At 35.8% G+C, this 15799-nt stretch overlaps 1 protein-coding gene across 1 annotated transcript; it reads right to left on the bottom strand.

Annotated features, from left to right (window-relative positions):
• Positions 1 to 1170: 1170 nt before the first annotated feature.
• Positions 1171 to 9947, bottom strand: LOC104905714 (transcriptional corepressor SEUSS). The gene is made up of 10 exons (XM_010694323.4): positions 9417 to 9947; positions 7521 to 8982; positions 7315 to 7434; positions 7019 to 7067; positions 6696 to 6910; positions 6533 to 6601; positions 4647 to 4744; positions 4039 to 4132; positions 3669 to 3738; positions 1171 to 3089 (listed from the first exon to the last, which is right to left on the bottom strand). The coding sequence occupies exons 2-10, from the start codon at positions 8589 to 8591 to the stop codon at positions 2086 to 2088; spliced, it is 2790 nt and encodes a 929-aa protein (XP_010692625.2). The 5' UTR covers positions 8592 to 8982; positions 9417 to 9947; the 3' UTR covers positions 1171 to 2085.
• Between the last annotated feature and the right edge of the window lie 5852 nt (positions 9948 to 15799).

Raw genomic sequence — 15799 nt, 5'->3', positions numbered from 1 at the left:
GAAAGATGTAAATTCTGCATGATATAGTGAATTTCTATATGATATATAATGAGCGTCTGAATGACATAGTGTATTATTCAAAAATGATGTAAAATTATGCATTATATAGCATGTTTCTGAATGATATAGTGAGTTTTTAAATTATATAATGGATAGTTTAAAATTAATGATGTAATTTCTGCATGATATAGGATATTTCTAAAAATATAATTTGTTTTTGTATGATATAATGATTTTCTACATAATATAATTGATTTTCAAATGATATAGTAGATTGTTCAATTATGATACATGTTTTTGGCCTATTACACACTAATATTAACATAAGCCGCATCCACAGAAGTGAGATTGCCCCACCATATTTCACATGTTCCTTATTTAAAACAAAGTTATTTCCAACATATAGTAGCATAAAATCTAGCCTTGTTTACATCCCCCCTTCTCAAACCAGTCGATTTAATGTTTTTGGGACCACCTGGCCTCCCCATCTATTATTACAATATTATAAATCATGTTACTAGCATTATCAAACTTGCATTTAAAGAAGTGAATTATTACTTTCATGCAATCGTACCAAAGCATTATCCTAAGATTCTATGATTAATCATCTCATTCGATTAATTTTTTTAAAAAAACTTTATTAATAAATCTAATTTAAAATAAACTGATTATTAGCAATATGTGGAATATAATTCAATTCTGAAAAAACGTCAATTATGGAGTTCTTTATGCATAGTAATATTGAGACCACCAACAGCAAAATATTCTGCTACTTTTTCTTTGAAAAAGAGGCAAACTATTATAAAGGTAAACAAAAATGAAAAGAAAAAAAATGAGGAAAATGACAAAAAAGAAAATGCCATTTTCTTTTCAGACTCTAAAAATGATTTTTTGAACCAGTGAATAATTTTAAAACATTTTATGGCCAATGGCCCTCATATCACTTTTGAAAAAATAAATAAATAAAATTGATAGATTCTTAAAATTGCATTATATTGTAGATATCAACTATTTTGATCATTTTGAAACAATTGCAGTTTCATAATCAACTTATTTCTTAAACCTTGCATAGACAATAGTTCAGATTCATTCCAATGCATCCACAATGATCCATGCTTAGCTTGTTACCAACCAATTAAATTGAGTGACGCATATCATGATACACATAAATGACACAAATAAATGTCACTCCATAGCTTTAGGTCTGTGCTACGTCTATACTCATGTATGGTTACACCGCTGATCCAATCCAATCGACCACACAGACATCAACTTAGTTTCTTCAGAATAGTTAGCCCTATGTATGAAGATCATCTAGTAGACCTGTGCCGCACAAGTAGGTTCACTTCATCTCAATATATTTGGTACAAAACTTTTCTCTGAGGCATTGTATATGATGCATTAATACATTCGAACTAAAATTTAGATACTATTTGTGGTTGTTTTAACAACCCAAAGACCGTCCATTTAAGTCGCACACCTGAGATTCCTACTCAGGAAGTCGCACACCTGAGATTCCTACTCAGGAACATGTTATAACATCACCAAGCAACATCACTAGTAGTTGAAGGGAATGCTGACATATTATATTAGTATGTGTACAAAAAGGCTCTAGAAACTTACAAGATGGTTGTACAATGCATAAACTGTATTGGATCCATCCTCTACTTGTCGTTCATCATCCAATGATCGAACCCATTTCGCTCCTGGTTATGCAGTATATGAAGCTTGAAGATCAGAGTAAAAACACTGAAAGACAAAGTTAGAGAGGCCAAAAACAGCTGATTTTTGAGAAATGTGATATTCTTTTCAATAATATAGTAAAACACTATGCTATATGTTCCCTCTCCTCTTCTGAAATTAGTACAAGTGGTGTCTAAACCCCCTCCCCCCCTCCCTCTTTCTTCCTCAAAGCTCCAACCCTCAGCTTCCGTCCATGGTGCTATCTCTTTTCACAGGGATAACAAGGAATCACAAAAGCCTAATCTTTTTCCATCCTTGCAATACCATGCTGCAGAAACAGCTCGCTTTCTTTTCAGAACCCAAGACTAACAGATTTTCAGACCCATTTCCAATAATCTGCTGTTATGGTGATGGCTTCCAATCATACTGGAGGCTGTTGAACCCATTGACTGCTCCAAGTCCACTTAGCATTTGGTTTCCTAAGTCTTGTTGCTGATGGTTGACACTTTGATCCCGAGCCATTGAGGCCATACCCACTCTTCCATTCATCACAACTGAGTTATTGCCCATGGCAGCTCGTAATCCATTAACAACCGAAGCTTGGCCCATTCCTCCACCTATGCCACCTAAGGGCCCACTACCCATATTAGAATTATTACTTGTGGGCCCGTTCCCCATGAGACCATTGAGAGGCGAGTTGCCACTCATTGGCAAAATGCCACTAACATTTTTTGCATCACTTCCCAATGAACTGATGCCCATCATACCAGCAGGATTAAGTTGACTATTCATCATCATTTCTTGTATGAGTTTTTGAACTGAGCTCTGAGTGTCATTTGTATCGCCATCCCCTGAGAGGGCTGGCTGGTGGATATTGGACATGACAGGTGAATTTGCTGAGTTCATGTGATTGGTGGTTGCCGCCATGGCACTGTGTGAAGTTTGGGGAGGGTTATTAGAAGAAGAAGGTGTGGGCGATTGGAAAGGGGAAGGACTTGGTTGTGTTTGCTGCATCGTGCTTGATGAATTAGGGGATGGCATCTGAACTGAACTTCCACCACCATATGGGCTATTAGCATTGTTCATAGGGTTTTGTTGTCGGGAGTTCATTGAGTTTTGGTGGAGAAGCCCAGCGATGGTACTTTGTGAAGTAGAGGTGGAGGGTACGTTGAGTGTGTTATTATTTACACTGGTCACCCCATTGCTCGAACCAATCTGCATTACCGCAGCCTGGACAGAACCTTGATCGTTGTTGTTTGAGTTCTGAACCAATGCCTGCTGTGACTGTTGTTGAGGGTGATGTTGCTGCGGTGGCGGCTGCTGTTGCTGTTGCTCCTCAGGTTGCTGGGTTTGCCCTTGAAGAGCAGAAGGCGTGCTTGTTCTTCGAGGAAACTTGGCCAAACTTTCTGCAAGCAGAAATAGGATAAAAAATCAGTAAGATATGTGCAAGTCAACAGATACAATCATCAAACAAGTTAGTTTCGCAAATAGAGGAATTTGGAGGAGGATTGCCACAAGTTAAGCCCCTTCATCAAACTGACAGCAAGCAACTGAACATATAATCATAATTCATCCTTAGCTTAAGCATTATACTGTGTCTTGTCAAGGATCCTTATGGATCTATGTAATAGTAGAAACCAGAAGATATTAGTTTGAAAGTCTGGCTTCAGAGGTATCAACAAGTGTATTTCTATCAGCCTTCTGTTCTCTTTCTCGAAAGCATTTTTTTAACAATTCTTAAAAGTTCACTTTTTACATTGCAACTGGTATAATGTCAAACAATCATATACCCCTAGGTGATGTTACTTCAACCAATTCATTTTATATTTTAAAAAAAATAGGCATGAGCGTAGAAACAAAAAGCTAGCTTTGGAAATATTTCTAAAAGCACTTCCAAGTTCCTAATCCTTGAAATGATAAAGTGTGTGTGTGGTCTGTCCAAACAAGAATGCAAAAGTAAAACAGAATCGTTATTTAAATCTTACCCATTGGTCCAGCCCCTGTTGACCGACTGTAGTCAATAAGGTCTTTCATACTATTAACCACTTCAGATATCTGCCAATCATGAAAGAACATGTCACAGAAGCCCACATATACAATTAAATTACTGGAAATATACTATTAAAGAAAAAGCATCAATACTTTTCCAGCAATATGAACAAACCAACAATGAACTTTGATAGATAAACACATAAACTAAACAACAACAACAAAAACAAAGTCCAGAGTTTAGAGCTTGATTTGAGTCAGGCGAGCACAGCAAAAAACTGGCTAAATGATACAAGCAGGTGCACATCCAACATAGACAAAAAAGACTCAGATCCTAAATCAATATAAAAAAACAGCACACCATACCTGAAGGCAGCGCACATATCTTTTGGTGTAGCCTAAATCATTAACTAATGGCACTTCCAACGTTTTTGCCAATTGTCGAGCTGATGCAACAAACCTAAAACAAGAGCATTGGGGGGTAAAAAGAATGATCAGTGCACACAGTCAATCCCACCATAACATTGAGCTTGTTTAACATATACACCAAAAGGTAGTTTTATGTTGCGCTTTCAGATAATGTGTACGACTTGTGCCACAGTTTCACAGACTAAGAAATTTTAGCAGGTCAAGAAAATTATTGATAAACTAAATACAAAAACCTCGCAATGGAGGAGTGGATTGATGTACAAATATCACAGGTAGAAGAAACTCATATGACCAATGTAATATCTTAAAAGCCTGTTAACTATAATTCTTCGAACAGTCGGAGGGAGAATAAACTGAAGATAAGGACAGCCAAAGACACAAGTAAAACAAAACCAAGAAGGCACAGGTACCCAACGTGGTTTTACTTGGTTGTCATGCATGCAACGAAGAACAATTTAAAAGAAATAAATAGAGTACTTATTTGCAAAGTTCTCTCGCAAAGTGATCCACTTACTAACCAAGAAAATAAGATAGTAGCAGCTTACATATTACAATTACTCTGTAAATCAGAAACAGACATGTTGGATGATGAATTTTGTGTAGCAGACTGATACTTCTGTGCGGCAGTGCCAAGCTGACTAACCTGCATAAAAAATCAACATCTAATCAGTAATAAATAGCCAAGCATGATACACAAAAAGGCATTAAGACAAGTAGAGTTTTCTTTTAAATCACTGCAAAAATAAAAAGCAAGGAACCTTTCCATAAAAAATACAGACACACAAAGCTCGTTATTGAGCTTCCACAGGCACTGGATCAGATCATTCAAGACAGAACTTGGTATCATAATCACTAAAGTTTTGACTCATTTCGAAACACTAAGACAGAAAGATCTTTTGTGGCTTTTTGACTTGATAATCTGAAGAAAGAAAAAAGCACCGCATACTGCTCAGGAAACTAGAATCAAGCCAGCAAAGACATTAGCTAAATGCAAGATTCTGCCAAATTACCTGAAGATTTGTTTCCATTTTTAAAGAGAGGAATTGTTTCTATTAATCTTATGATAAAGCATCCTTCTAACTTTCATTATCTTTTTGGGGAAAATGGGGGAATTTGTCAACCACAACCTTTCGAGTTTTCATTTTCTTGACATTTCCATCCTCTATGACACTTTTCTTTTCAACTCCAAAGATCAAATATTCACAAGTAGCCAAATTTGAACTTCAATTATCAACATTTTGCCAATCAAGGGTAAAATGGTGATTTGCTACCTGTGGTGGTTAATTAGAGCCAAATGGGGATTAAGCCGGGATCAAAGTAGGTGCTTCTTTACCATAAAGACAGTGTATCACAATAAAACGTGTCATACAAGGTAGTGCTTCCTTAAAATAATTCAAATGTATAACTTGCACAACATGGCATACACAAGGTAGATATCACAAATTATCCTCTTCAAATCTTTTTTTCTCACCCATGGGTGGTTTGGGGGGGGGGGGGGAGACGCAATTTCATGTGAGAGAATTTAGAAATTGAAGTGATTTTAGATATATCAGAATAGCGCAGATAAAGTCAACAAAAAGTGCTAAGGTGGTACAGCTAAATGTTGACATGAGATCCAGAATTAGAAGTTTGGTTCAAAAAAATCCATGTACGGAAAATGATAGCAAATACTGCATATGGAAGTTATGTCCAAGCAAACTATAGCTTATGTGAACATGTCATAGGAGCAAATTATCGAAATAAGAATTGACAGATAAGAGAGCGAGCACTCCCCAATCCAACTTTGAGGTAAAAAAATTGAAAAATAAGAGGCAAACCCTTATTCATCTGTGGCATAAAAAAGGACACTCTTGGTCGCAGATTCTCCATAATTTATTATCCACAGGTCATTTATATACATCAAAATGAAACTACATCAGAATCCACATAGCCTTCTGATTATCAATTTTAAAAAATGCGGTCTTACAAAACCAAATATATAAGTAGTGAGAACTTTCAATGTATCCAAATCACCAATAGTCTAATCTGAAATCTACTAAAATTTTCTGGCCTTAAGAGCAAAGAGTAAATGCATAACCAAAAAAGGTCTAAAAACCAAACATCTCATTTAAGCAACTTGCACAGAAAAGGTAGCAAGCTTCTTTTTTCCCTATTTTCATAGGGGCTCTAAATAGGGGTTTAGGCGAGCAGGGAGTAGCTAAATACATTTACACCAAATCATCTTCATGCACACTCCTAAACACTCTATACAGTTAACATTGGAAGATCATAACATGCACATAGACAACTGCTGCAAGAGTAGATAAATAAGAAAGCTCAATCGGGCACTATCCTTGTTAAATGAAATTATAACTATCATATAAGCAGGAAATTAGGAAAGCAAAGAGAAAATTTCACTTTCTTGATAAAATCAACAAATTAGGAACATGACCTGGGGTATTAAGAGTCGTCGAGGAATGAGCTCTTCATGACGTCGGGCACAAAATTCCCATGAGCATATCTAGAAGTTATCATAAACATCAGATATCAAGTAATATGTTATCTAGGTATCTCTAAGATCTTCTTGAATAGGACATAAATATACTGATCCAAACCTTAAGGTCTGGGGAAAAAACAATGCGAAGTTGGCCATCACGAACAACACGTAGCTGCTCAAAAACACTTTCTTGAATTGCTTTTGCATAGTCCAGAACAATTTGACCGGAGGAATTCTGATATTCACGAGGCATATCAACATAAAGAAGTTCTTCCAACGTGCCACTTTCATACTTGATCTTGAAGAGCCTTGGCAAAACCTCGACAGTTGCCTCTGAGACAAACCATCAATATAGAATGTCAATCACAGGCCAGCAAACACCATGCATTTAAGCAGTAACATACACTGCTAATAAAACATCATCATGAAAACCATACGCACCGAAACCACGGCCAGGCTTGCGCTTGCAGATTTCACAGTGCCATACATCCTGACAAATCAGAATTGCACATAGTTTATCATTATTACAAGGTCTATAAGGAAACTGAAACAATGGAAACAAGAAGCATTTAAGAAACAAAGCACATAACACAATGTAGACAAAAGACAGCATACACCCTTTGCATTATGTGCTCTGGACCTACTGCGCAGGCTTTAACATATGGAACCTACAAAATATTCTAGTACCACACAAATGCTCCAAAATAATGAGATTCAAATTGTATCTAGTAGCTTGCCTGAGGAAATACTCCAGTCGTTTGTCTACCGCTTCCATACATAGAAACACACCACTTCTTTTTGGCATTTGGAGCAAAATACTCGGCAACAAATTTTCTCCAAAAATCGATATTATTATCCTGCATAATATTAATAACAAACTTACGAACCACTATAGGTCAGAAAGCATATGCTCAATGAAATTATTCATAAACCTAGCTCTAACCTCTGGTCTATGTTGCTGCTGGTACATATAATGTGTGAGACGACGGGCACACATCCCAGGTTCATAAACTGGTTTCACAGGTGACCTAAGAGGCAAGTTCTGGGGTGGAAACTGCTGCTGCATTTGAGACCTTTGTTGCGGAATAGACGTCAGAAGCTGATGTTGGTGATGTTGCTGATGTTGCTGCTGTTGCTGTTGCTGCTGCAGCTGAATCAATCTTTGTGTCTGCAAAAGATTAAGCTGTGCAGCCGCAGCAGCTTGTGGGGTTTGCCTCGACATAGATATTTGCTGCAGAATTTGCTGTTGCTGTTGCTGCTGTTGTTGATGCTGTTGTTGCTGATGCATGAACATCGACTGATCTGAGTGTTGTTCCATCTTTACAGACCCAATACCTCGCATATTCTGCAATTGATGTGGTTCCAACTTAACCTGACCAAGCCCTCTTAAATTGTGCAATGACTGCTGTTGTGAGGGGCCATGTTGATCACCCGATACCTGGGGCTCTACTTTCACAGGAACACCACCACCTAACCCACCACGAAATTGTTGCTGTTGCGACTGCTGGTTAGCAGAAAATTGGTGCAACTGCTGCTGATGCTGGAAATTTTGGGATTCAAGCTGTTGGTTTTGGGCTTGATCTGGCAACATTTGATTACTGGAAGAATTCGGATACTGCTGGCCTTGAACCTGACCAGATGAACTAGGTTTCACAGCATTAGAACCCCCAAAAGAGGAAGGAGGATTAAACCCCATTCCATTGCCAATGCCAGAAAGGGGATCAGACTCAGCTCCTGCGTCAAGCCCACCTCTGGGGCCATTCCCGCCACCAGGAATTCCGGGGTTTGCACCGCCATTTCCAAATGACTGGTTAAGGAGTGATGTAACATTAGGAACATTTCCCAGCAAGTTCACATTATTGAACTGATTTCTGGGCGAGACTAGGGAGGGAAAAGCCCCTTGCGAAGGCATCGAACCACCTTGACCTCCCAACATCCCGGAATTTGACCTTAAAAGTGAGGGATTAACAGATTGGGCACCACCAATTGGGGTGGAAGGCCCAGAAGGCACCATCTTTCTATCAAAAATATCTCAAAAAACACTATCACTGCTTCAATAAGAAATTAACTATCTAAAACAACATATATCCTGCTACACCAACTATATTTTACACTACAGACCGTTCGAAAATTCGGACATACAAGACGACCCACCATATAATTTACTATGATATCCAAGGCATGATACTCCAAAATAGCAACCACACACTGAAGAATCTGAAACAACTTTATGTTTGACCATAAGAACTTGAGAGTCACTAAATAAATAACCCCGTAAAGGTATTAAACAAACCAAGCAACAGCCTTTGCTTCTTAACATTCTACAATGTCGATGACTCCAAGAAATCCACGAGCTTTTGCGCTAATTTTATCACTCAACTTCAAATCTTCGGATCCCACTCATTCTGCACAAAGGGTAAAATTACACGAAAAAAAAAAAAAGTAAGCACCCTTCAATTCCAATTAAACCTCAAAAAAAAAAAAAAAACCACTTCAATCGAACCCTAAACAAATCCAAATCCCAACAAATTTCAAACACCCAACTTCAAAATCTTCAAGCAATTTAAACTTGAACCAACTTCAACCTCAAAATTTGGACTTGTTCACCACAAAAATAGAAGCACCCAACTTCAAATTACATAAATCCAAACAGACTTTAATAGTACTCAAAAAAAACAGAGCAAACCCACAAAAATAGAAACAAAAGTAAAGTAAATAAACAAATCGATCAGATTATTTCAATGAACTGATGCAAACAAAAAAAAAATAGAAAAAGACTTTCAAAATGGTTGAAAGAACTAAAGAAGACTGAATTTGACTAAACCAAACGAAAACTCACCAAAGTTTAAGCATAATTTTCAACACTCCAAAAAATTAATCTAGAGAGAAAAATTCCCAAAATTGGGATTTGGGTATTGAAATTAACACTAGAACATGAACTGGGTTTGTGCTAATTCTTCTCTTTTTTTTCTCAGCTTTACTTCAAGTAGTAAGAGACCCACCAATGAAAATGGCTTGAGTTTAGGGTTCCTTTTTTTTCTTTTTTTTTTCTTTTTTTTTCTTTTTTTTTCTTTTTTTTCAAGGGGCAAAGTGTTTTTTTCCTCAATGGAACTCTCCTAAAAATCAATATCTGAACTAATGAGGGAAGCAAATAAGAGAGAGAAAGGGTCTATCTCAGTATCTCTTTTTCTATTTTTTTTTTTTTTTTTTGCTATTTTTTTTTAATATTTTTTCTCTTTTTTTTTTTCTCTTGGTTGTCCGCTGTTCTTCGCTGTATCTAAGCAAGAGAGAGAAGGGGGGGAGGAGAGAGAAGTATGTCTCCTTGCGGACGTCAAATTAGCATTCCATCGGATTGAAGTTTTCATTCATTCCATCATTCTTTACGATTTCTCTCTCCAAAAGGAAATAAAATTGCAAGTCAAATCCCTCCGTCTACTATTCCATGGATGGATGGTTAGATGGATGTTCATGTGATGATGGATGCATGGCGGTCCATGTAACATGTTAATTACTATTCTTTTTTTTAAAATTTTAATTTAAGTTCCTGTAAAAAAAAAAATTGTTTGAGAAATATGGAGAGAAGAAGCTATATATCATAGAGTGTATTGTATTCGTATTGATGTAAAACTGATTTCTTACACCGGTATTTATAAGCAAAAAAATCTACTGTTTACCATTCTATATTCAACATTTCCTGCGCGGAAGAAAACTTTTCCTAACATGCATTAAATACATGTCAGGACATTCATCATACTTAAACAGTGTAATTTGCCATTCCACTGTTTTTCAACACTCCCCCTTGAATGTCCATTGATAACTCGTAATAGACGTTGTCTCATTAAGAACCTTATTATGAAAAATCCTCTGGGAAAAATTCATAACTAGGGAAAAGAGTACAACTATTATGCATCCTTATATGTTTAAAATTAACTGCCTCATTAAAAACCTTGTCTGGAAAAACCCGGTGGGATAAAAACCTGATCGAAGGGAAAAGAGTGCAGCGCATATAATACTCCCCCTGAATTTAGCATACATCACGAAGATGACACATTCCAATTTTTCGGACTAATTCTTCAAATTTCTTCACCGGAAGGGATTTGGTGAATAAATCTGCAAGGTTCTCACATGATTGGATTTGTTGGATGTTTATCGTCCCTTCCTTTTGGAGGTCATAGGTGAAGAAGAGTTTTGGTGATAAATGTTTAGTTCTGTCTCCTTTGATGTACCCTTCGCTTACTTGGGTGATGCATGCAGTATTGTCTTCGTAGAAGATAATTGGATTTGTTGTTATTGTTTCCATCCCACATTCTTCTTGGATATTCTTGATCATTGACTTTAGCCATACACATTCCCTTCCAGCTTCATAAAGAGCAATTAATTCTGCATGATTTGATGGTGTGGCCGTTAAAGTATGCTTCGTGGATTTCCAAGATATTACAGTACCTCCATAAGTGAATAGATACCTCGATTGAGACTTAGCCTTTTGTGGATTTGATAGGTACCTAACATTCGCATATCTAATGAGTGACGCATTTGGTTTCGACTGATAGGATATGCAAAGATCTTGTGTTTCTCGAAGATAACATAATAAGTGCTCCATTCCAATGTCTCTTTGTTGGTGCATTGATGTATCTAGCTAACAAGTTTACTGAAAAAGCTATGCCAGGTCGAGTATTATTAGCCAAGTACATTAAGGCACCAATTGCACTTATATATGATACTTCATGGCCAAGAATTTCTTTGTTTTCTTCTCGTGGTCTGAATGGATCATCTTTCTCATTCAGAGAACGCACTACCATTGGAGAACTTATTGGGTGGGCTTTGTCCACGAAGAAACGTTTCAGAATTTTTTCTGTATAGTTTGATTGATGGACAAAAATCCCTTTTTTTAGATCTTTCATTTGCAGGCCAAGGCAAAATTTTGTCTTCCCGAGATCTTTCATCTCAAATTCTTTCATCAAATACTTTGCAGTCACTTCAAGTTCTCTAGGAGTTCCGATAATGTTCAAATCATTGACAAATACAGCAATGATGGCGAATCCTGATTTAGACCGCTTAATGAAAACACAGGGACTGATTTGATTATTTTTGAATCCTTCTTTCAATAGGTATTCACTAAGACGATAATACCACATTCTTCCAGACTGTTTTAATCCATAGAGTGATTTTTTCAATTTTATTGAAAACATCTCTTTGGGCATGTGATTTTCTGGTAGTTTTAGTCCATCGGGATGTAACGCCCCAACCTCTAATCATCGTTGTTAAGTTAATTAATCGATTAATAGCAGCGGAACCTAGATAGTCGGCGCGTTACCGCCGTACTTTCCATAAGGAAAATACAAGGCGACATAAAATCATAAACTTAAACATTTTATAACATGAAGCATAATATGGATCCAACATTAGTCTTGATTAAAAGAAACTTAGTTACTAATCAGAGTTTTGACATAAACTCAAATTAAAACCATGAGAGTCTATATAATCTTGATATTAATTAAATCCTCACTGCTACGCCATCCCGTTGTCACCATCGGTACCTAAAACATAAAACAAAACGTCGTGAGCCGAGGCTCGGTAACATACTACTCTAACATCGTAAATTTATTTCACATCATTTTATTTATAAACAGGGAGAAGAGAATAAGTAAAACTATTTCACAAACATATCATAGCATGTACAATATCTTCTTTATCATGTTCATTATCATATATCTTTTACTTTGGTAACTTGGCTAGTACAACGGCAGGGACGTCTCCCCTAAACATAGTAACATCATAAACGGAAGGCAGCCACCGAGGACAAAAGCCCTCATTAAACGGAAGGTGGCGTTATTTGCCCAGAATGTGCGGTGCTACCCGAGGACAATAGCCCTCACTAAACGGAAGGTGGCTAACTGGTTGGAAGGTACGTGCACGACCCGGGATAACAGAATACTTGCCAAGAACCATCTTTCACTTGAATTTATAATTCAGCAACTAGAAAAAGAATGATAAAGCAAATGATGTGTTTGTGGATAGTAAAATCAATAAAAAGTCTCCAAACACGCGAATCTCCCTTGTACTTCTTGAAAGATTCGATCTTTACGTGAAATATGGCATAAACATTGAATCTTTATATTGAATAGGCTTTGTTCTTAGCTCGAGAACTAGAGGATCTTTTATTAACCTCTATTAGGATCCACAAACCCTCAATTTGTAAATTCAATGCAATGCACTCGAATTGTTGAATTAAAACACACACACCTGATTTGAGGGAATTAGACACACAAACATAATAGGACCCCTATATCATTCAGCAACTAAAAAAAGAATGATAAAGCAAATGATGTGTTTGTGGATAGTAAAATCAATAAAAAGTCAAAACACCCGAATCTCCCTTGTACTTGTTCAAAGATTCGATCTTTACATGAAATATGGCATAAACATTGAATCTTTATATTGAATAGGCTTTGTTGTTAGCTCGAGATCTAGAGAATCTTTTATTAACCTCTATTAGGATCCACACAACCCTCAATTTGTAAATTCAATGCAATGCACTCGAATTGTGGAATTAAAACCCACACACCTGATTTGAGGGAATTAGACACACAAACATAATAGGACCCCTATATCATTCACCAACTAAAAAAAGTATTATAAAGCAAATGATGTGTTTGTGGATAGTAAATACAATAACAAGTCTCAATACACCCGAATCTCCCTTGTACTTGTTGAATGATTCGATCTTTATATGAAATATGGCCTAAAGATTGAATCTTTATATTGAATTGTTGAAAGATTCGATCTTTATATGAAATAGGGAATAAAGATTGAATCTTCATATTGAATAGGCTTTGTTGTTTGCTTGAGAACAAGAGGATTTTTTATTAACCTCTATTAGGATCCACACAACCCTCAATTTGTCAATTCAATGCAATGCACTCGAATTGTTAAATTAAAACACACACACACCTAATTTGAGGGAATTAGACTCACAAACATAATAGAACCCCTATATCATTAAACAACTAAAAAAAGAATTATAATGCAAAAATGATGTGTTCGTGGATAGTAAAATCAATAACAAATCTCAAAACACCAAAATTCCCTTGTACTTGATAAAAGATTCGATCTTTATATGAAATAGGGCATAAAGATTGAATTTTTATATTGAATTTTGAAAGATTCGATCTTTATATGAAATAGGGCATAAAGATTGAATCTTTATATTGAATTGTTGACAGATTCGATCTTTATATGAAATAGGGAATAAAGATTGAATCTTTCTATTGAATAGGCTTTGTTGTTAGCTCAAGAACTAGAGGATCTTTTTTTAACATCTATTAGGATCCACACAACCCTCAATTTGTAAATTCAATGCAATGCACTCGAATTGTTGAATTAAAACACACACACCTAATTTGAGGGAATTAGACTCACAAACATAAATAGGACCCCTATATCATTCAGCAACTAGAAAAAGAATGATAAAGCAAATGATGTGTTTGTGGATAGTAAAATCAATAAAAAGTCTCCAAACACGCGAATCTCAATTGTACTTCTTGAAAGATTCGATCTTTACGTGAAATATGGCATAAACATTGAATCTTTATATTGAATAGGCTTTGTTCTTAGCTCGAGAACTAGAGGATCTTTTATTCACCTCTATTAGGATCCACACAACCCTCAATTTGTAAATTCAATGCAATGCACTCGAATTGTTAAATTAAAACACACACACCTAATTTAAGGGAATTAGACTCACAAACATAATAGGACCTCTATATCATTTAACAAGTAAAAAAACAATTATAAAGCAAATGATGTGTTCGTGGATAGTAAAATCAATAACAAGTCTCAAAACGCCTGAAACCCCTTGTACTTGTTGAAAGATTCGATCTTTATGTGAAATAGGGCATAAAGATTGAATTTTTATGTTGAATTTTGAAAGATTCGATCTTTATATGAAATAGGGCATAAAGAATTGAATCTTTCTATTGAATAGGCTTTGTTGTTAGCTCGAGAACTAGAGAATCTTTTATTAACCTCTATTAGGATCCACAACAACCCTCAATATGTAAATTCAATGCAATGCACTCGAATTGTTGAATTAAAAACAACACACCTAATTTGAGGGAATTAGACTCACAAACATAATAGGACCTCTATATCATTCAACAACTAAAAAAGAATTATAAAGCAAATGATGTGTTCGTGGATAGTAAAATCAATAACAAGTCTCAAAACGCCCGAAACCCCTTGTACTTGTTGAAAGATTCGATTTTTATATGAAATAGGGCATAAAGATTGAATATTTATATTGAATTGTTATAAGATTCGATCTTTATATGAAATAGGGCATAAATATCGAATCTTTATATTGAATAGGCTTTGTTGTTAGCTCGAGAACTAGAGGATCTTTTATTAACCTCTATTCGGATCCACACAACCCTCAATTTGTAAAATCAATGCAATGCACTCGAATTATTGAATTAAAACACACACACTTGATTTGAGGGAATTAGACTCACAAACATAATAGGACCCCTATATCATTCAACAACTATAAAAAGAATTATAAAGCAAATGATGTCTTTGTGGATGGTAAAATCAATAACAAGTCTCAAAACACCCGAATTCCCTTGTACTTGTTGAAAGATTCGATCTTTATATGAAATAGGGCGTAAAGATTGAAACTTTATATTGAATTGTTGAAAGATTCGATCTTTATATGAATAAGGCATAAAGATTGAATCTTTATATTGAATAGGCTTTGTTGTTAGCTCGAGAACTAGAGGATCTTTTATTAACCTCTATTAGGATCCACACAACCCTCAATTTGTAAATTCAATGCAATGCACTCGAATTATTGAATTAAAACACACACACCTGATTTGAGGGAACTAGACTCACAAACATAATAGGACCCTATATCATTCAACAACTAATAAAAGAATTATAAAGCAAATGATGTGTTTGTGGATAGTAAAATCAATAAAAAGTCTCAAAACACCCGAATCTCCCTTGTACTTCTTGAAAGATGCGATGTTTATATGAAATAGGGCATAAAGATTGAATATTTATATTGAATTGTTGAAAGATTCGATCTTTATATGAAATAGGGCATAAATATCGAATCTTTATATTGAATAGGCTTTGTTGTTAGCTCGAGAACTAGAAAGATCTTTTATTAACCTCTATTAGGATCCACACAACCCTCAATTTGTAAATTCAATGCAATGC

This window comes from Beta vulgaris, chromosome 1, assembly GCF_026745355.1.
Source record: "Beta vulgaris subsp. vulgaris cultivar EL10 chromosome 1, EL10.2, whole genome shotgun sequence".
NCBI classification, from domain to species: Eukaryota; Viridiplantae; Streptophyta; class Magnoliopsida; order Caryophyllales; family Amaranthaceae; genus Beta; species Beta vulgaris.
The sequence above is the reverse complement of the archived record's forward strand: the minus strand, read 5'-3'. Positions and strand labels throughout refer to the sequence as shown.

What these genes read in the sequence shown, in the direction of transcription:
- LOC104905714 (XM_010694323.4), bottom strand. Translation starts at nt 8,591, where the DNA reads ATGGTGCCTTCTGGGCCTTCCACCCCAATTGGTGGTGCCCAATCTGTT. An exon ending in AGCAGCAACATAGACCAGAG is followed by an intron (nt 7,435 to 7,520) that starts GTTAGAGCTAGG and finishes AATATTATGCAG; the next exon opens with GATAATAATATCGATTTTTG. An exon ending in TTTTTTCCCCAGACCTTAAG is followed by an intron (nt 6,602 to 6,695) that starts GTTTGGATCAGT and finishes GATAACTTCTAG; the next exon opens with ATATGCTCATGGGAATTTTG.